Source organism: Folsomia candida, unplaced genomic scaffold (assembly GCF_002217175.1).
Source record: "Folsomia candida strain VU population unplaced genomic scaffold, ASM221717v1 Fcan01_Sc007, whole genome shotgun sequence".
NCBI lineage: Eukaryota > Metazoa > Arthropoda > Collembola > Entomobryomorpha > Isotomidae > Folsomia > Folsomia candida.
The window spans coordinates 1,091,055-1,110,811 of NW_019091199.1; the positions used below are offsets into that span (position 1 = coordinate 1,091,055).

Genomic DNA, 19,757 nt, shown 5'->3' on the forward strand with positions numbered 1-19,757 from the left:
TTTTGAGCATACGTGTATATGTGCACATTTGTGACGATACACTGTACATGAATTTAAATTATTTTCTGGGTTCATCATTCGTTACTCTAAAGGGATGCACATATTTATCTTCTTTTGATAAGGCGGTGGCCAGTTTCTCGTACGGAACATGTTGTGTTTGGACAAGTTGGTGTGAGGCATGTCATTAAATGGTCGCCAACAGAAGTAAACCAATTTACGACACGTTCGTAGGAATGTGTGGTTGATAATTTGTATTCGTAGATGAGTAAGAATTGAACCCAGCCTGGTTTGGAGGTGGGATCTGAATTGGAATAGATCCAATTACTATTGGAATCGACATTTCCAGATTATACGAAATTCCCGAGAGCAGCAACTCGAACTAAAGCAAGTACAAACCAACATCAGATAAATCAAAGCTATTTAACAATTAGAACATGTGTAATACGATCTCGCACATGAAGATAATATTCCAGGTCAATGAGTCTGCATCCTCCAAGCCCTGTTGGAGCCAGTTGTGGAATGCGGAAAACTGGGTTCCAGGTATCTGTGCCATGGGGATCGACACCTGGACCTTCGAATTGACTAAGTGATCGGGTTGATGTTCTTCTGTTTCCCTCAGCATGAAACCTTGATTCCTTATTACAATTTATTCATTTATTTTACAAGTCACATCTAAGTCTCATATAAAGTCACATTAATGGGGTTTGAATAGTGCTGTGCATACCTCAGTTATGCAGACTGTGATCCCATTAATTGGTCGTCCACTGTCGTTGAACATATCGACAATGAGGGGGACAACTTCACCTTGGGCAAACCCCGTCTTTGGTAGACGAACCGTGAGCCCCACCGGCCCACTCGCACAGCAAAGGCAGCAGTAATGTTTTGAAGCTGTGCGTTCGACGGGCATGACCAGACGAGGTGGGAATAGGTTGAGGTCCACAATGACCAACACGTTGATCCTAGCTTCCACCTCTTTATTGAAATTGTACCAGGGCGTCCTGATGGTGGCCATTATCCCGTACTCAATTTCCCCGTGAGCCCCCGCGTAGCTGCACGGAATACCCCCTGGAGGCAGTAGAAAATTGAATGGGTACATATTCCTGCCAGTGATACTGTGAGCTTGGTCACTTCCTGTGTCCAGCATGAAAATGGGCCATTACATTGTAACGAATGTTAATTATCCTGGCTGTCTCACCATCTCGGAGGTGATGCATTTCGTAACAAAAGTAATTTTCGTTCGACCGGAAGTGCTCAGTGTACGAAACTGTACGCGTCTCGTATCCATGTTCCGTTTGGATGCTGTGTGTTTCATAGCGTGTTTCCGACCAATGTGTTGCTGCCCTCCCATAAAATTGTATTTGTAGACCCTTAGCCTTAATCTCTGTGGGAGTAGAAATGAGTATGTGTCCAGACACATTTTGTCCTGGATAGTAACACCTTGTTGGGTTATCAAATATAATGAGGAATTCCTCACTGGCCATTTCCGGGTCACTCCTTTCTTTTAGCAAACCAAGATCATTACGGCTTGAACTTCATGATGTCCATAAAGTGAAGCACGCTTTACTAATCTCATATTATCGGTATATTTACACTTTATCAAGTTCGATTGGGTTTGTGTTCTTATCTCAGCATCTATAGGTGAGCACGACTTCTTGACTTTTGGTATCTCACGGAAATTATTTATTACTATTACTAATCACTTGTAGTCAGTAAGTACAAAGTACAAATAGGATGATATAAACACAAATTCACAATATAATTAAAATTCATAGTACTTTTAAATGTAATAAATTTCGTTAAGTTTATCCCCTTTTGGGAGGGTTCCTAAGATTGACGCTACGTTGCCACGTTGTACTGTGATACTGAGTCGTTGGATGAGGAAAGTTGTAGAGCGTCGTTCTCCAGTCGCGGTGGTTATCCTTTGTCCAATGTCTTTAATGAAAGTTAACCCTTCCTGTCCCCATACTCCCGACGTCTCAATTGCAACGGGCACAAAAATGAATCGGTCCTGGAGAAAAGCGTAATATTTTTTCTTCTTATCTTCTGCTTTGGTGGCCGCAGCGCCTTGGTGGCGAACTGTGTTGGGGAGATGACTAGGGGCAAAAGTGTCCACATAGGTGAAATCCCACAGCAGGGATCTTCCTCTTGCCCAAGGGACGAGTGTCAAACCGTCTGGGTGTTTCCCATCTTGATTGGAGCATCCGGTCGGCTCAAGAATGCAGGGTACTTCGGCGGAACGGAGCGCCCTTGCAATCACATCGTTGGCCGCGCCGTGGCGGGACCACCTACCAGCACATCGTCGGCAACTGAGCCCGTGATAGCCACGCGAAGTGACTTGTGCTCCGCAGGGGCAAATGTGGGGTTGACAAATGTCACAGCCAAGTCGAAGGGAAATGGCGATACGGAATGATTCGTCAGGGAGATGGGTCCCAAGTTGAGGTGACGGGAGGGCGTTGAGCCAGGCGCCAGCATATTTGTCACGTAGTGCATGATGGCGGGCGGTGTCTTCAGGAGTTGTAGCGTCCATCAAGAGCTGGGACAAAATAATGTCCAGAATTGGACGCTCCCATGCAGTCTGGACTCCTCTGACGGTTTCGGGAGGCAGTTCCGCGGGTCCAAAGGCAGACCATTCATCCTCTCCTTCTTGCATGGCGATATCAGTACCGTGTAAATAAACCGGAAGGAGACGTTCCATGTGGGGTAAGACGCTGTGGACGGACGCAAGAAAGCATGGTATCGCCACATCCAAAGCATGTCTAACTCCCAGGCCGCCTTCCTCCACGGGTAAAGATGACTGAATCCAAGCAGCATCAGAAAGAGAACAATTTAGGATCGCCTCCAGCGTGTTCTTTAGAATAGCATCATAATTACTGAGAGCGTTTAACTTTCTCCATGTAGGGGCGCAGCGGAGAAAATAAATGAGACGAGGAATGGAAATCGAAGCGCGAAGGAGAAAGAAAGCTGAGTGAGAGGAAATCTTGAAGAGACGTTCGGAGAAAGCTCTCAACTGTTCAGTTTTGGTTGTCAAAACCATCTCCATCGACTCGTTGGTGAGAGGGGCGCCGAGAAGCATTTCGGTGTCGGGGGACATCAATTGAATACCGGGAGCAGCTTGCTGGAATTGGAGGAATATGTCGTTAGCGGTGTCGCAGTCCGCCCCCAAAATCCCCAATTCACATTTGTCACGATTCAAGTGAAGTCCGACTTCTTCACCCATCCTTGCAATGGTCTCAAGTGCTATCAAGACTTTCTCCGGAGTGTCTGCAACAGTTCCATCGTCGAGATACCACACGTTAAGCTCAGTGTCTAAAGCTGCGATGATGGGGTGAATCACGAGAGAAAAGAGGGAGGGGCCCAATGGATCTCCTTGATGGCAGCCTAGCAGAGACGGAAGTGGTATGGTGCCATAGAAGAGTGAAGACGGGTTGGCGTAACACTGAGATATAAATGGAAAAATTGAGGGAAAATGATCCCGAACAGCGAGGAGAAGAGTGTCCCGACGTATCTCGTTGAACGCGTTCCTGAAGTCAATTTTCAAGAAAGCTTTAGGGGTGTGGTTATAGTAGACCCGAGCTGTATGTGCGCCAATTTCTGCACCGTTTTTGATGCCCACTCCTAATTGATGTGGAGAAAAGTGGTTAATCAGTTGAGGGGTGATCCGAGACAGAACTACTTTGGCTGCAAGGCGACGCCACGAATTACCAACGGCAATGGGTCTAATTCCCCCTGACTTCTTCTTTAACGCCGTGAGCGACGCCCCGTAGAACAATGGGCAGATATTTTGAGGGATTCCACCGTTGAGAATCAAGTTGAGGAAGGCACAGATGGCTTCTTTGAGGTCATCACCATTTCCTTGACTGCATAGGTCCTTCAGAATCTGAGGCCGCATTCCGTCAAGACCACCTGCCGATCCTGGAGGGAAAGTTGAGATAGCTTTCAGCACCTCGTCCTCAAGTACTGGCATTACTAAAAGATCCTCTGGTGGTGACGGGAAATTGGTTGGTTGTGGGTGAGGTGGGTGTTTAGTGAGCAAGGCAGATAGAGTAATGTCATCATTGGGGGCAATGGTGTCATCGGAACATGCAAGACGAATTGCTCCGCGAATATCGCCATCCGCAAGTTTGGCCTCCACTTTCTTTGCGGTTGCATCATTTGTCGATTTAGTCGCTGATGGCCGAGGCGGACGTAATTGTGGGATGAAGAAATTGGAGTCCCATTCAGCAGTACGATTCTTGACCCAAGTGGTCAAATTCTTGACTTTGTCGGCTTTCTCGGGGACGGCAAGTGTGGCATATGTAAATAGGAGAAGCTTTCTCCAACTACCTTCCTCACCAGACTCGACAACCTCCTTTAAAAGTTTGGTAAGGCAGTTGGCGACAGCCATCCTAGCACCTCGAGGTACCCTCCGCAAAGTGGGTGTGGTCGTCTTGAGGCCGGCAAGGATGTCACCTAAATTCATTCCAGCTTGTTGCTGGGGTTCTGGTGTCGGCGCATCTTTCCACTGGATGCCCTCATATAAGTCGTGAGAATTGCCCCTCGAGCCTATGCGACGTGTTTTAATGCTGGGAAATGCAGATTTACTAAATTTCCCCAAGGTGGCTTGAGTAACTCCTGGATTTCCGGACTCGATTATAAATGTGGAATATTGAGCAAATATTTCGGTCTTGCTGATTTGTATTTTTGTTTGTGTATTGGGGTCGACAGAAACTAGGGATTGCTGTATCCACTGCTTTGCTGCTGCTGCTATTTCTTTCTTACTTAACCCAGACGTTGTAAGATGACAAGATGAAGTGGGTATGAATTGTGTTTGTGTGAGGAGAGTGACGCATCCTGGGCAAAACCAATCTTCATCTGGAACGACAATTAGTGCAACACATTTCAGATGATACCACTTTGAGCATTGGTCGCATAGTATCCAGTGATCTCCTGTAACGGTACTTGCTCCCGGACATGTTGGAATCGGGCAGTGGTCAGTTTCGATCTCTTGGTCGATTATTTCTTCTCGATTGGCTTCATCGTCGTCCTCGTCATTTACTCCAGAAAAATTAGGATGGATAGCAGTTCGAGTTGTAGGGTTGTGATAATTTAGGTTCGACATTGACCTCAATTTTTTGTGTCTTTTTTGGTATCTTAGGAACACTGACATTGTAATATCTACGAGGTGGCGCAAATGGCGTAAACCAAACCCCTCCTTCAGGTTTCGTACACTCATCAAGTACTACAACATATCCAAAGGGCATCAAAATCTATCATAGGTCAAGGGCTTTCCTCCTAAGGGGTAAGTAAGTTTATTCTAAATAAATCATGTATACTTCGCTATCATCTATGATATTTAAATATGTATTTGAATGGGCAATTACATCATTCAGTTTGTGCAAAGAGTTGCGCATACATTATAAAATACGCATTTATTTATATTTAGTCTAAATTTAAGAAGAACCAAACAATATTGATGACTTTAAATCTATTGGAGTCCAAGGTCGTCAGTGTCTGATTTTTCATATTTCATTTTTCTATGTAATGCATGTTTAATTTGGTATCACACCTCTTGCCTTTTCTTGCAGGCCATTCCTGAAGGTGACTGGTTCTGCGCAAACTGTCCCCAAATAGATACACAAATAGGCCCCCAAATAAACTCAAACACATCGTCGCCAGCAAATCAATCTTATCTAGGCACACATATTCAACTCACACAGTCAATCCCCTTTACAAATCCACGTGCATCACAACCAATTTCTACATTAAGTACACCACTTTCAAATTTTATATCTAGCAAGGAAACATGTACATCCCTTACATTAGAATGGCTAAATAACCACATAGCACCCGGGGGGGTAATTGAGAAAGCTATATTACATGACGCTTATAGACGAGACTCCTTAGGCATTTTTAAACCCATTAACGATGCAGAAATGGGTAAATTGATAAAAAATTCATTTTCAAACATTAGGACCAAACGAATTAGGACAGAACTTCATGGCACTTCGAAGTATCATTACGTAGGGATTCAGTTTAAATCAGAACACAGTGCTGACTCGGTTTTTGATTTCCAAACTATCATTTCATCTCTTAGGCAAAATTGTCCTACTCTTAAACAATGTCCAAAGGCCTGTAGGATCCCTGTAGCCCAAGTTCTTAAATCCGCCGTAGATAAATGTATAAGTGAAAACACTCCAGAGGCATGGCATCTCCTTTTGACCTTTCCATATATTACATTGCAATGTGAATCAAAGGCAAATATTAAAAATGGTCAAAGCCTTAATAGCAAAATCCGAAACAACTTATCCATATTTGAATCTTTGGACAAAAATACATATCAGGATTATCTCATTACTCTCTCTTCCAAAAATTCAGCCCATGATAAACCAGGTAGCACCATCAAGGACATTGGGCCAAAAGTCATATCTAAAGTATCCGAAGGAAATATTCGTGGTGCAATTCGGCTTTTAACTTCAGATGATATTATCGCCCCAAATTCTTCAGAAACTCTGGAAACACTTGTAGAAAAGCACCCACCACAACCTTTAGATAATTTTACTGTTTTAGATGAGCCTAACATTCCACCTTTTACAACAACAGTCGAACAGGTTATCTCAGCAATATTCTCATTTCCTAGTGGTTCAGCAGGGGGTTTAGATGCATTACGACCACAAATTCTGAAAGATTTAGTTTCACAACATACTGGTGACGTAGGAACTCAATTGTTAGAATCTATGACAAAATTTTGCAATTTTATGTTAGCAGGAAAAGTGCCTTTAGATATTTGTCCTTTCATTTATGGCGCAAGTCTGACGGCCCTTAAAAAGAAATCAGGTGGTATTAGACCTATTGCAGTAGGTTGCACTTATCGTAGAATAGTTTCAAAAATTTGTGTCAAGGTCATGAATCATGTCTTTCAGGATTATTTTAGTCCAGTCCAAGTAGGTTTCAATGTAAAAAATGGTGCTGAAGCAGGAGCACACGCTGCCCGTAGATTCTTTTCCTTTCCACATAAGTCACCCACAGCCTTTCTTAAAATAGATTTCAAAAATGCTTTTAATATGGTGGATAGAGGGAAATTGCTTTCATCCGTTCACGAACTTGTACCAACCTTGTATCCTTATATTAATCAGTGCTATAGATTCTCATCCAGCCTTGTCTGGAATTCTTCTTTAATTGAATCATGTAGAGGTGTTCAACAAGGAGATCCGTTAGGTCCACCACTTTTTTGTTTGATTCTATATCCAGTCGTTTCAAATTTAGGGTCAGAATTTAATATGTGGTACTTGGATGATGGTACATTAGGTGGCGATCCTACTACAGTTTTAGACGATTTCAAACATATTATCTCGTGTGCAAATGAAGTAGGTTTAGAATTAAACTTTGATAAATGTGAGGTTTCAGTTTTAGGTCTACAAACCAACACGCAATGTATACTAGAATCTTTCCAATCAGTTGCACCAGGTATTTCATGTATGACTCAGGAAAATGCTGAACTTTTAGGTGCACCTTTAACGTATGAATCAATTGAGCACGTTTTTCGCAAAAAGATTAACGCTTTTTCTAATATGGCAGGTCGATTAAACTCCATTCCCAACCATATTGCGTATTATCTCTTGAAACATTCTTTAGCGATTCCACGATTAGTATACCTACTGAGGGTAGCCCCAATTTTTAAATCTCCTCACTTGCTAGAAGAGTTCGATTCTTTGCTCCATGATACTTTAGAACAGATTACAAACTGCCAAATTAATCCTCTATCTTTAGAAGAAATAGCTTTGCCGGTTAAATTAGGAGGTTTGGGAATTAAACAATCGAAAACTTTAGCAACTCCATGCTTCCTTGCATCTTCATTTGCCACTACAGATTTGGTTTCTTTAATTTTGCCCTCATATGTCACTGCTTTGTCCGATTCACTTGTGACCGAGGCGCAAGACTTGTGGAAGTCGATTAGTTGTGATGAACTACCTCGCAGTACAATTTCCTCTATTCAATCATCATGGGAAATCCCAATTTTTAATCAAGTATGTTCACGTATCCTGGATTCATCCACCACCCCAATTAATACCGCTAGGATTTTGGCATCTCGGTCAAAAGAGTCAGGTGCATGGTTGCAAGCTTTACCATCCAGGAATTTAGGCACACTTTTAGACGATAATTCCTTTAGGATTGCAATTGGTTTGAGGTTAGGTTTAAAATTGTGTTTCCCCCATAAATGTGTTTGTGGTACACAAATAGATGAACTAGGATTACATGGCCTTTCATGTAAAAAAAGTGCTGGCAGGCACTCTCGACATACACAATGTAACGACATAATAAAGAGAGCCTTAATTTCTGCAGACATACCAAGCATTAGGGAACCATTAGGGTGTTGTAGGACAGATGGAAAAAGACCGGATGGTCTAACACTAATACCTTACAAACAGGGACGCTCACTAATATGGGACTTTACATGTACAGACACTTTTGCCCCCTCTTATCTCTCTCACACACTTAGACATGCTGGCACAGCAGCAAAACTAGCCGAGACCAAAAAACACAAACTTTACTCTGAACTTGAAAAACAATATATCTTTGTTCCGGTGGCTGTCGAGACATCAGGAGTATGGGGGATGGAAGGGTTGAAGTTCATCCAAGATGTTGGGAGGAGGATGAAGGATGTCACTGGACCAATGTCAACAACATTTCTCATTCAACGGATCAGTTTGGCAGTTCAACGCGGGAATGCGGCATCAATCATGGGAGCTGTCCCCAGTCAACGAGGATTAGAAGAATTATTTTATATTTTAAATGATAGGTCGTTTTATTTACAAAAATCCTGTAAGGGGCCGAATGGTGATCTCGGACGCCTATCCGGATCAAGTAAAGGTTTTCCCAACCCACCAACATCGGGTTTTTCCTCTACTCCCCAAGCCAACTAAGTGTATTTCATACTTTATCAATCTTTATGTTAATAAATAATTTTAAAACAAAAAATTTTTCATACACATGACACAATATGCTTTGTGCTTGTATATTGGTATTTATCACTGTATGGTGTAAGGAGGTTTGAGCAACGTACATATAATATACATTTTTAACTGGTCAAGTCGTTTAATAATATAACCATGTAGAAGGGCGTAGGTGCAACATATAATTTAATAAATTTCAATGTATTACAATTTCTCAACACTTACAAAAAATATTAAAAAATCAGTGGTTACATTATCCACACTAATTATGGGTGCCAGAAGATGTACCGGTACAACCATATTTACCCATGTACACATATGTATACATAGGACAGAATACTAACCTAACCTTTACAATTTACACATTATGACATCAACAGAAATAAATTGGTTATTTAATATTGCAGTGCAGTATAAACTTGTTACAAAATTCAGGCATGCCTGATCATAAGAATTCATCAATTAGTTCTGTTTGATTCTTTGGAATTTTACATCAAGTTAGAAAAGTGCAGAATATAAATATACACATGTACATATGTGCTGAATGGAGCTAACTATTATTCACTTCGATTAAATATACCAGACACTATAATGACTATTTTTATTACTGCCAGTCTTAATTTTCTCAATCCTTCCAGTCTAATCTACAAAACTACAGTAAAGGATCTCATTCTTGTTTACAAGTGGCAACCAAACCTTGAACATTAAGGTTATATTGGCGAGTCACCGCACAGTTGCATGCGGATTTTTAATCAATAATTTGACGCTTCAAAAGTGATAAGATAATGAGATTTTAACATAAAATATCAAAATAAGGTTGATGTCCATCATCCTCTGTTGAAGTCAGTTGTCTCATCAAAGACTCGTGTCAGTTATTCAACAGGTGACCGCATAAGCACACATTTATTGGCGTGCACCATTGCGATTAATAATTTTAAAACGATTTTAAAACGTTATACAAAGACCAATAATTTTGGAAATTAAAACATTATACTAAAGCACCATTTTCTATTAACCGACATCAATAAATTGTAGATTTTGCATGAAATAAACCTGAAAATAAATGCAAAGCAGAAATTAAATGCATGCTCCTTTTGTGTAAATCTGTGTAATTACACAATCTCAGTGGTGAATCTAGTGATGATGTAACTTGTTTATTCTTACAAGTACTAAATATTTGAGTGGTAGATAGAGTATTCTTTAGATTTTGCGTATTGGTGGTTCGATCATCGGTGGTGTGTGGTGTCAGAATGAGTGTATTCACACATTAATCTGCAGCCTTTTAATCAAATCACGTTTGACACTTGAGCTAGGATTCAAGACATTCAGTGTCTTATTATATTCTTATGATGAGAGACATTGTGCATTAGAAGCTGCAGTATGTCCAAGGATTTTTCGTTGGATTAATCCAAGCAAGACTCCTAAAGTTTACCAGTCGGTAACTGTGAACGGGGTATTATTTCGGTCTGAAAGCAGCAATGAATGAAGCCAGAAATATATTTATGCAAAAATAAAGTGTAAATCTCAGCTGGTCTCTTGGTCTGCAAGTATTATTTGGCAACGCATTGCATACACAAATGCAATACTGACTGACAATATGTAATTTCTGTGTTAATTTCTCACGTGTTAATTTAATTACTCCATATACATAAATATCTAGTTTCAGCTTGCATTGGCTGGGCTGAACTACTGGATATAGTGAAGTTAGTTGTGTGTAAATTAATTCAGACTAATTTGGCAGTGCTATTAGGTTTAACAATACGAGGAGAAGAGAATTCAATCACTTGGTTATTGCATTCTTCTTTTTTTAAAGATTACTTTTTAAAGAAAAATATACATTTGTCTCAAGAACCAAGGTAAATAATACACAATGGCAATCGTGTGTTCAGTGTATGGAAATGAACACAGGCAGCTCAAGAGGAAAATTCTAGCACTTTCATTTCTTGATTTGGTAAGAAAGCCAATTCCACAGAAGTACATTACATCTTGACACAATTTTGTTATAATTCATATTTAATAGTGGATAATACGGCACGTGTAAATGCTCGATTTGGTGCTGCATAGTTCATTTTATTCTCTAATGTACCTGTGTCATAGGTTTTCATTATCAGCACTCTGGTTTTCGTCATGATGCAGCTCGTTAGTGTGGGTCATCTCTATGCAAATTATGCAAACAGCCAAAATGAAACGGACTTTTTGACAAGTGCAAATTCAGCTTTATCTGACAGCCAAAATGGGGAGCTAGCCTTGTCGCTAACCGAGCCCCATAAGGACGACGACTCTGTAAATCCATCCTCACAAGCAGGAGATTGCAATTCTACGTCCGCTTCCGGTGACCCACGTTGTGAAACTTCAGAAGAAAATAACCAAAATGATGACGTTTTGACGTCTCGAACAGGTAAATTATGTGGATTGAAGCCATCGCGTACATAAAAAGTGTTCTTAGTTGTCATTTATATTTAATAATAATAATTTATTTTATTTTGTCAAGTAATCGGAGCCCGGATATCTTTATCAATCCAGTTGATTATCTATTTGGCACAGTTCGGTTTCGGGATTTTACTTTTCATTGCTTCGTATCATGTAAGAAAATTTTGCCATTAACATTTTTGAAATAATTTAGAATTTGGGAACGAACTGACGACAAATTATTTATTGCATTATATAGAATGACTCTAGGAATCTTCACTTGTGGGTACTATTTAGTGAAATAATGGTGGTCATCGTTGGTCTCAATTTGTTTATAAACTTTTTTGGTAAATTCTTGTGGTTATCTGCATTACTTACAACGCTGTATATTGTATTTAAAATAGTCTTAATTCGTTTGGTTCGGAAATTTATTAAAGTTAATGATCTCGCACTTACGCAATTCGGCTCAGTGGGCGAGTTTGACTAGAAATAATAACGTCGTTATTAAAAATACGTTTGAGTATTATAAAAACCCTTAGATTTACATATTATTACATATGTAAATATGTTGTATGTGTAACTGGAATAAACCGGAATTCGAATGATGGATCCATCTGTTTTTACGTGTATAGATTTATGACTACAATAATAAAATAAAAACGTCAAGTATGCAATGTATAGTAAATCTTTGTATTATAAAATAATCAAGACAAAGTGAAATGTAATAAATTTCTGTTGACTGGAAATGCAAAAACTGCAGCCGACCGATAAGGATAATAATGCGTAGTAATATTTAATAAGCCATTTCTGTCATATGACCGTGATTATCATACAGAGATTTTAACTGCAGTTTTAGTGTAGCACAAAGTTCATGGTTGCTATTGCTAATACTTCCGGTATTGTTGTGCACCTAATAATTGATTAAAACACATTGAAATCCTAGAGAAGTATTTCTTGACATAATTTCATGTAAAATTTCATGTACCTCTCCCATATCTATTTTGATATTGATGTGCTGGCTGATAAATGTCATGATGGGATTGGCCCAAGTAGTTTCTGGGCGAATGCTGATTACTTTCATAGGGATGAACGTCCGGGTACGCACTTCGATTCAGTCCGAATTCTGTCAAAGGCTTATACCTTTGTTCTAATTAAGTCATCGAATCATTTAAATCAGTCACTCTATTTTTAAAATCTCTTGGGAAGTTTGGTTGTAATATAATACCTGCATAATAATTTCGAGTTGGCTGATGATTTCCATTGTAATTGTTATACTGATGGTATGATGAGGATTGAAACCCTGCATTATTGGACTCTCGTCCTAGGTAAGCATTTGCATCGTTCCAAGGACTAAAATCTGGTCCCCGAATCTGATCTGATTGCGGATATCCATTGTAACCTTGTTGTGGCTGATTAGTAGATTGAACAGCAATCGTTGTGCTCAAGGGTCCAGTAGGAGGAACCTGTTGCTGATCTATTTAAATAAGTGTATATACGTATAGTATTACTCGTATTTATATATTATGGTATTAGCATATCTCTTTATTATTTTGAAATTTACGGATATGCACAGCTCCAGGCTTCTGACGTCGGGGTCCACAACAACAGCTACAACACCACCCACAAAAAATGCAGCAGCAAATAAGAGGCAATATAACCAAAATGACAACTGCAGCCCCGATGATAGCTATCAAACCTATTCCACTGAATGAATTAGCAGAAGTTGAGAAAAAATTACTTGATACAGTTAACAAGCAATAAATAAGTTTGCTTACCTCAGTTCCGCCATGATCGTAGCATGGTGTGCCAATGTAGAATAAATGCTTGTCCAAAATAACCTTCGATCTATTATACTTTCTTCAACACTAACTTTTGATAAGCCTCCATACAAGCAAGGTATGCATGAGATCATTAATATTATGCACCTATACTGTTCCAGCTTGTATAGTATTTGATTGAATCGATTTGATTGTCATTATTGCACGAATATCGGATGTGCATATGTAGTACTACATAATTTCATGTAGCAATATATTTATAATTGAATTGATTGGCATTGATTTGATGGTGAAGTACATGTACATGCAGTTGATCTTATCGTGACAGCCCATTATTACATCAACAAATAACTGATTAGACCTTTTCGAAAAGTGGAGTTTGTCCTTTACGTATTTTGTGATAAATGTTTTATGAATCACGCGACTAATTTTATAAAATTCAGTTTATTTTAGACTATTAGACTATATTCATGGGAAGTTCTTATGGAGTGTTGTTAAAATATTCTGAGTTTGAACAGGTTTGCTAAATATGTGTATTAATAAATCAAGAAATGCATAAACAAAGTATGGCAATAATTATAAATGAAAATAAATGATTAATTTCTCAGGAATTGCATTGAATCGTACGTGTCTTTCCATATTCATGGTACTATATTGAACAAGGTCAAATCTGACCAACTGTGGAAAACCGCACAACATGGTGACATTAATTTATTCTAGTTGATTGAAATACTATAAATACAGACTTGCTTATTTAGTTTAATTTCGCCAACCTCATATTAATTTTCGACAATGGCGAGAACGTTACTATTCGCTATAAATTTTATCTTGGTAATTTCATGTCTCCATCAAGAAGCCAACGGATTTTCAAATCGACCAAGAGGGATCTTTATTCAAGTATCAAACGCAGATGATCCTAGCATTATTTCCAGGATAGAAGCATGGCTGCAAAACATTTGCGCCAAGAATAAGAAATTGGGGGGTGCTGATGACATGAACGACTTGGTCTTGATCGACGTGGCGGCTGAAAAACCTGACGGCTCTTTAGAAATGAAATTTCGCGTCTTGGACAAAGTTTTGCCGTTTGCCACTGGTGGGAATAAACAATGTTTCGGGAATCTCTTTGTGGGAACAGTCCTTTTAGAGTGGAAAGGAGCAGGAAATCCATACCAAGAGGGAATCGCAAATTCAGAATTTCGAGTTCGGAATTTGAATGCTTCGAAATACGTGGCGCAACAATTTTTGAAGCGCTATCCAAATGTAAGGGTCAATTGGTACATAACATACGAGTCCAACCTGAATTATTTGGAAAACTTTGTGGTGAAAGAAAACTATAAAAAATTTCTTGGAAATTTGGTACGTACATCACATGTAGCTGAATATTTTTATATTTTCAAGGCGATTAGTCTTTGAAAACGGATTAAGATGTTTTATGGATATTCGAGATTGTTGTCGTACTTTTTATGTAGATTAAAGAGTTGACTCTACTTCGTTCTGGAGCCGTAATGTGGTCTCCAACCTTTTGGGATTTATGGAACTCTACATCCCCGTCCACAAAATTAAGACTTGGTTCAAATCTTCAAGATCTGTTTCAATCGTTGGCCAAAGACTCCCGGCCAGGAATAACATGGATGAATTTGCAGGACTCTGTTGGGAAGTCTGCTGAGGGTTGTTTCAAAATGACGCCTGCGGATGCTGTGAAATGGTATAATTTTGTGAAGGACTTGTACCCCTTCCCATCTATGCAGATGAATGTTGAGCAGTTCAAAACCTTGAGTGACTGCAAATCACTCGTAGAAAATGAACCTGACGTTCAAATCCAGCGTGAGAAATATTACGCCAGCCAAGGGGTCAACATGGGTGCTGCATTTGAAATCAGATATTGGCGAGAACGAGAAAATACATTGCGATGATTTATGTATTACTTGTAAAGTATCAATCAAAATATCCGAGTATTTAATTTTGTTTTCAATTATTAGATAATTTGGATTTATTCGTGACGGGCGTAAAAATAAAACAATAAAAAAACTTGTAAAAAATAAAATTAAAAACAGAATAGTCAAAACATAACCACAAACCCACGAGCTATTTATAAATTATCCCAAATTTTTAATATTTTCTTTCATAATATTAAATAATGTGGTCTTCGTGGTTGTTGGATCCTTATCGTCCACAGAAACTGTGTCACTTACGGTGTCTACCAATGGGGCAGACCCTGAGCTGATAGCTTCTGGAGGTTTAGCTCCGTAAGATTGCGCCCAGTCAGCCGTTTTTGCCACATTGATGACCACAGGCGGTCTCAGGGTGGTCGTCAGTATAGAAGAACTCTTTTTAATTTTCTGAATAGTTCTGTAGCTTCCACCTCCACCACCCCCACCGCCTTTGTTTCCGGTGGCAGTAATGACGAGAACGTCGTCGTTGCCACCACCACCCCCACCCTTCTTCCCCCCACCACCTCCTCCTCCCCCTCCGGAGTACACAATATTGCCACCACCACCGTTACCCCCACCGCTGCCCCCTCCCCACCCACCACCACCTCCTCCACCACTGCCTCCGCCTGCGCCTTGAGTAATTATCGTGTCGTCTCCACCCCCACCGTCGTCGTCGGCAACTATTGTTGACCCGCCCCCACCACCGCCTCCCCAACCTGTGAGATGAATAGTTTGTTAATTGGCTAAAAATAAAGTCATTAATAATTTGCATCGATAAGGTGTGGAATATGGTTATTTATTATATACGTACCTCCTCCTCCTCCATTATTCCCAAGTACGATTATGTTGCCCTCTCCTTTTCCTTTCTTTCCTGCAAGATCACCAAAGTTTGTATGTATCTACATGACACATTATTTTAACATTAAATAAATACTCTTACCTGGCTGTGTAATGATTATCGTATTCCCTGAACTTCCGCTCCCTCCATGTCCTATTCGTGAGTAGATATAAATGACAAATTCAGGAAATAACGATTTAATTCAAGCAATCAATGCTTTCTTTATTAACGAAATGGCCGCAGCCCTCGTCGCTACATAATTTAAAGTCGGAACATAGTTGTTAGTGGGGACATAAAAATGAAGTAAAGCTACGATAAAAATACATTAGTCGGGTATAACGATTGAGTTATTTACCACCACCCCCCCAGCCGCCCCCATGACCGCCCCCACCTCCTCCTCCTCCCTTGCCGAGAACAATGATGTTGCTCTCACCCTTCTTTCCTTTCTCTGAATTTGAAGAAAAAAATAAATGGGCGCATGTTAGGAATTGTCTTAACAAATTACTACTTGTCAGAGTTTAAAATGAATTATTTCTTTTGTGTCACCTTCTGTAATGATAATTGTCTGCCCTTGACCTCCACCACCACCCCAACCTTGATAATCATTATGGCGTAAGTAAATTTATAAAACCTTGGTGTTACATGCATATGCATTCTGAAATACCTCCTCCGCCACCACCTCCATGACCATCTCCGCCATTTCTATGAGGGACAAAAGGACGTAAAATATGCAATTCATTATGTTTTGTATGATATATATAATATAGCATTGCAGAAACTGGTAACGTTTCTAACCCAGTGGTCATTACAATGACCTCATCGTCGTCATCTCCTTTGGATCCCTTCTTCATTCTGTCTCTCATTCCTCTGAAATAAGTCATCATGTTTCCAATGATGCCCGTGCTCCCTCCTCCTCCGTCCCCTTTCTTGTCGTCGTCGCCACCAATGACCGTCACCTAGCGTTTGCTTGATTAGCTTTATGTATCAAATGCTACCTAAATTATGCATATCTTTTGCACCTCACTGTTGACCCAGCCGGCCGAACCTTTGCCCCCCTGACCCCCACCAGCGCCCCAACCGCCCCAACCTATACATGTGTTAATTCGTTATAAATTTAATTATATCTGACAAACTTGTGAGTAGTAACTTGTTTTGAGGTATATACCTCCAGTCCCCCCGTGCGCACCTCCCCCTTCACAGTTCCAAAATAAATCCATATTAAGGAATCGCCTTTTTGTGAAATGTGTATAATAATATTGCAAAAAATTTACCTCCTTTCCCTCCCCCTGCCCCCCATCCGCCCCCACCCCCATTGGTGCCCCACCCGGCATCGCCATACCCACCCCCACCATATCCGCCTGCAAGGTCACCACAGGTCAATAGGTTATGTTGCTTTTATATATTTTAATTTAATATACCAACTACAAGTATTTACTTAATAATGATAATAAATATGTTACTGAAAGTCAAAGCCGCATTTTGTACACGTTAGTTTTTGTTTGTTGGTAGACGTTGGTTGTTACATGCATATGTTTATACACATTGAGAACTTATTCGAGATTCGTTAGAGATTAATAAATTAGAGCATTTTTGCTATCCATTGCCTTATTAGTCGGACAAAACTGGGAAAATACCTCCTCGACGGATACGAGCATGCGACTCTGACTCCCTGTGCAAAATGTTCTTTATTTTCACACCTCCGTAATGACCATGAGCAATTTCAGGTAGACCGTAATGACCTCCATGACCATGACCTCCGTGACCTCCATGTCCTCCACCACCATGATAACCACCACCACCACCGTGGCCATGGGATGTTTCTTTATGCCCATGACCATCATCTCCGTGCGACGAGTGTCCCTTGGTGTGATATCCAGAAGACTCATAGGACACGGTTTCACCTCCTTTTTCGTCCTTCTCGGCTTGCACCTTATGCACGTGGTGGCCGTGACTGTTGCCCCCTTTTTTAGTGGAACTGCTACTGCTGGAACCTTCGTCGTCACCTCCATAGTTTGCAGACTGGGTTGCAGTCATTCCTGATATTAAAGCACAAGCATACAGTCCTAATCATCGGTCCTCATTATTTCATTATAAGTAATTTGCAATATTTTTTGAGTAGTTTGGCATTAATTGTAATTACCGTCCCCGTATTGCCCGTATCCTTTGTGACCGGAATAAAGATTGGAATACTTTTTATTTGGATTGCTGTGACTATATTGTTTGATTGTGTGCTTTTTTGGAACGTAGCTTGGTCCGTGGTTATTATAATTATTTTCATAATTTGATCCGTATCCGTCCGAATGATAGTCGTAAGATGGACCTTGATATTGAGAACATTGATACATTTTTCCTGTATTTATAATAATTAAAGAGGAATTCTTACTGTAACTTTGCTCGTAAATGCTGTTGTCGTCACCACTATCACTGTATCCTGATGGCTCATGGCCTAATCCAAATCCATGCCCGTAGTCAAACTTTCCTTGGTCATGACTTGATTCGTACGGATTATGATGGCGATGGTTCTGCTGTTCAGAGTATTCGGGGGGACCGTCGTCTCCAAATGGGGGTGGTTCACACTTTATTGCAATAATTAGTGAAATGATTAACGCATACGAGGACGAACTTCTTGGCACCATTTTGAACAATTTTTTTACAAAGTTTAACAACATATTTTATTATATTCTATGGGAGGTGAACTCCTCTCTTGTTTAACACAGCAGTAATAATTATGTGACAAAAAGTACTTAGACGATTGAGTTACATATTTTACAAAAATATATGAAATATGTAGTTTAAGGCATTTTGAGAAAAAAAACTCGCACGCACTTGCACAAGTGGTCCAACTGACGGACTTTTCGTTAAAGAAAGTTTACGGGTCTTTATCACCAACTTTTATATGAGGATGTGAAGTGGAAAGCGAAAGTCTGCCTTAAATCCCTTTGTTGCTTGTGAATCAGATGAATTAAACGTATATCCTTTTAATTGGCGTTTGTGTGTGGGTCAATGGAACCCAAAAGTTCGAGTAATTTGAGATACGCGTATGTACATATTTAGATATGTATGTAACACTGATTTTTTAAGCATACAATGCAGCTGCCTCACCGAGATACCGTTTTGTCAAGAAATCAGCGTCTCCTCACTAACTTTGAATCCATTCAGCAATTGGAACACAGTGAGTTGACGTAAAAATCTTTCAATTTCAAGAGTCAATTTCAATAGCAGGCAGTCTTCACGTACTAACAAACATTCAGACAAAAAATAGACTTTTTGTAAATAACTATATCCACAACTATGATTAAATGCACCCTTCTCATGCTGTATTTAGTATATTACGACGAGTTTCATTTACACTGTTTTGAAACAAAGTACATATGTAAATAAATAATAGCAGAATTGGCATAATCTCATTATGTCACTATATATTTACATATGCATACTTATTTGCTACGTGCATCAGTTTTCATACCATTCCAATTATTTTTTTGTATAGTATTTTTTTCAAAATATAGAAAATTTTTTCGAACGGGATTTATTTTGTATTTTTAAAACTTGAAATGTTTATAATTTTTAATTCACAAATGGCAACAGACCGACATTTATTTAGGGCAGGATTTATGTATTTATTGAACACATGCATTTTTCTTTTACAAATGATATAAAAATGTAGACTTGTAATTACTTTGGCAGTCACTTGATCACGTAGAACACGGTCGACCGTTCTCTAAAAATCCGTTCTCTAATATATTTGGCTCTCATTCTTCCACCAAAATTCTAGAAAACCTCATCACAATACATTTATTGACCATATAAAGGCACAAGTAGTGGACTGCGCATAAACGGTTTTCATGAAATGAACAAAGATTGCGAATCG

General features: G+C 39.6%; 5 protein-coding genes and 3 long non-coding RNA genes across 11 annotated transcripts; 3 read left to right on the top strand and 5 right to left on the bottom strand.

Annotated features, from left to right (window-relative positions):
- Positions 1–214: 214 nt before the first annotated feature.
- Positions 215–1,501, bottom strand: LOC110852050 (arrestin domain-containing protein 3). Its single transcript, XM_022100016.2, has 4 exons — positions 1,196–1,501; positions 725–1,131; positions 456–635; positions 215–379 (listed from the first exon to the last, which is right to left on the bottom strand). Exons 1-4 carry the CDS (start codon positions 1,479–1,481, stop codon positions 215–217), a joined length of 1,038 nt encoding a protein of 345 aa, XP_021955708.2. The 5' UTR covers positions 1,482–1,501.
- A 2,653-nt stretch (positions 1,502–4,154) lies between these two features.
- On the top strand, positions 4,155–12,098 carry LOC110852451. 3 transcript variants are annotated; one of them, XR_004835245.1, is made up of 6 exons: positions 4,155–5,278; positions 5,423–5,479; positions 5,565–10,881; positions 11,028–11,328; positions 11,422–11,513; positions 11,599–12,093. XR_004835245.1 is itself a non-coding variant. In XM_022100526.2 (4 exons), the coding sequence occupies exons 1-4, from the start codon at positions 10,801–10,803 to the stop codon at positions 11,824–11,826; spliced, it is 702 nt and encodes a 233-aa protein (XP_021956218.1). In that variant the 5' UTR covers positions 9,606–10,800; the 3' UTR covers positions 11,827–12,098. The 3 variants fall into 3 exon arrangements, 1 of the variants encoding a protein (XP_021956218.1); XR_004835246.1 differs by lacking the exon at positions 5,423–5,479; XM_022100526.2 differs by lacking the exons at positions 4,155–5,278; positions 5,423–5,479 and having other exon boundaries at positions 9,606–10,881; positions 11,599–12,098.
- LOC110852452 lies at positions 12,018–13,209 on the bottom strand. Its single transcript, XM_022100527.2, has 5 exons — positions 13,115–13,209; positions 12,901–13,043; positions 12,565–12,813; positions 12,325–12,486; positions 12,018–12,249 (listed from the first exon to the last, which is right to left on the bottom strand). Exons 1-5 carry the CDS (start codon positions 13,126–13,128, stop codon positions 12,224–12,226), a joined length of 594 nt encoding a protein of 197 aa, XP_021956219.1. The 5' UTR covers positions 13,129–13,209; the 3' UTR covers positions 12,018–12,223.
- LOC118436145 lies at positions 12,482–13,019 on the top strand. The gene is made up of 3 exons (XR_004835247.1): positions 12,482–12,664; positions 12,760–12,827; positions 12,913–13,019. It is a non-coding gene; the product is annotated as an uncharacterized LOC118436145 (long non-coding RNA).
- A 301-nt stretch (positions 13,210–13,510) lies between the features above and the next one.
- On the top strand, positions 13,511–15,187 carry LOC110852294. Of its 2 annotated transcripts, XM_035854059.1 has the most exons (4): positions 13,511–13,635; positions 13,726–13,817; positions 13,971–14,473; positions 14,587–15,187. In XM_035854059.1, exons 3-4 carry the CDS (start codon positions 14,111–14,113, stop codon positions 15,028–15,030), a joined length of 807 nt encoding a protein of 268 aa, XP_035709952.1. In that variant the 5' UTR covers positions 13,511–13,635; positions 13,726–13,817; positions 13,971–14,110; the 3' UTR covers positions 15,031–15,187. The 2 variants fall into 2 exon arrangements, with proteins under 2 accessions (XP_035709952.1, XP_021956020.1); XM_022100328.2 differs by lacking the exons at positions 13,511–13,635; positions 13,726–13,817 and having other exon boundaries at positions 13,861–14,473.
- A 475-nt stretch (positions 15,188–15,662) lies between these two features.
- Positions 15,663–16,253, bottom strand: LOC118436239. Its single transcript, XR_004835300.1, has 3 exons — positions 15,989–16,253; positions 15,860–15,919; positions 15,663–15,764 (listed from the first exon to the last, which is right to left on the bottom strand). It is a non-coding gene; the product is annotated as an uncharacterized LOC118436239 (long non-coding RNA).
- Positions 16,254–16,280: 27 nt separating this feature from the next.
- Positions 16,281–16,975, bottom strand: LOC110852762. The gene is made up of 5 exons (XR_002548160.2): positions 16,906–16,975; positions 16,682–16,842; positions 16,551–16,588; positions 16,433–16,480; positions 16,281–16,334 (listed from the first exon to the last, which is right to left on the bottom strand). It is a non-coding gene; the product is annotated as an uncharacterized LOC110852762 (long non-coding RNA).
- A 25-nt stretch (positions 16,976–17,000) lies between these two features.
- On the bottom strand, positions 17,001–19,033 carry LOC110852053 (filaggrin-2). Its single transcript, XM_035853696.1, has 5 exons — positions 18,270–19,033; positions 18,027–18,206; positions 17,521–17,922; positions 17,158–17,244; positions 17,001–17,116 (listed from the first exon to the last, which is right to left on the bottom strand). Exons 1-5 carry the CDS (start codon positions 18,553–18,555, stop codon positions 17,001–17,003), a joined length of 1,071 nt encoding a protein of 356 aa, XP_035709589.1. The 5' UTR covers positions 18,556–19,033.
- Positions 19,034–19,757: the final 724 nt, after the last annotated feature.

Coding starts and splice junctions, on each gene's coding strand:
- LOC110852050 (XM_022100016.2), bottom strand. CDS start 1,481: ATGGCCAGTGAGGAATTCCTCATTATATTTGATAACCCAACAAGGTGT. Junction 1,132..1,195: donor AATGCATCACCTCCGAGATG/GTGAGACAGCCA, acceptor TGCTGGACACAG/GAAGTGACCAAGCTCACAGT. Junction 636..724: donor TCACAGTCTGCATAACTGAG/GTATGCACAGCA, acceptor AATTGTAATAAG/GAATCAAGGTTTCATGCTGA.
- LOC110852451 (XM_022100526.2), top strand. CDS start 10,801: ATGGCAATCGTGTGTTCAGTGTATGGAAATGAACACAGGCAGCTCAAG. Junction 10,882..11,027: donor CACTTTCATTTCTTGATTTG/GTAAGAAAGCCA, acceptor CCTGTGTCATAG/GTTTTCATTATCAGCACTCT. Junction 11,514..11,598: donor TTTTCATTGCTTCGTATCAT/GTAAGAAAATTT, acceptor TGCATTATATAG/AATGACTCTAGGAATCTTCA.
- LOC110852452 (XM_022100527.2), bottom strand. Junction 12,487..12,564: donor AACTCGAAATTATTATGCAG/GTATTATATTAC, acceptor TGACTTAATTAG/AACAAAGGTATAAGCCTTTG. Junction 12,250..12,324: donor TCAAAATAGATATGGGAGAG/GTACATGAAATT, acceptor ATCAATTATTAG/GTGCACAACAATACCGGAAG.
- LOC110852294 (XM_022100328.2), top strand. CDS start 13,910: ATGGCGAGAACGTTACTATTCGCTATAAATTTTATCTTGGTAATTTCA. Junction 14,474..14,586: donor AAAAATTTCTTGGAAATTTG/GTACGTACATCA, acceptor CTTTTTATGTAG/ATTAAAGAGTTGACTCTACT.
- LOC110852053 (XM_035853696.1), bottom strand. CDS start 18,555: ATGTTGTTAAACTTTGTAAAAAAATTGTTCAAAATGGTGCCAAGAAGT. Junction 18,207..18,269: donor CATTTACGAGCAAAGTTACA/GTAAGAATTCCT, acceptor CTCAATATCAAG/GTCCATCTTACGACTATCAT. Junction 17,245..17,520: donor TGCTCGTATCCGTCGAGGAG/GTATTTTCCCAG, acceptor GTGACCTTGCAG/GCGGATATGGTGGGGGTGGG.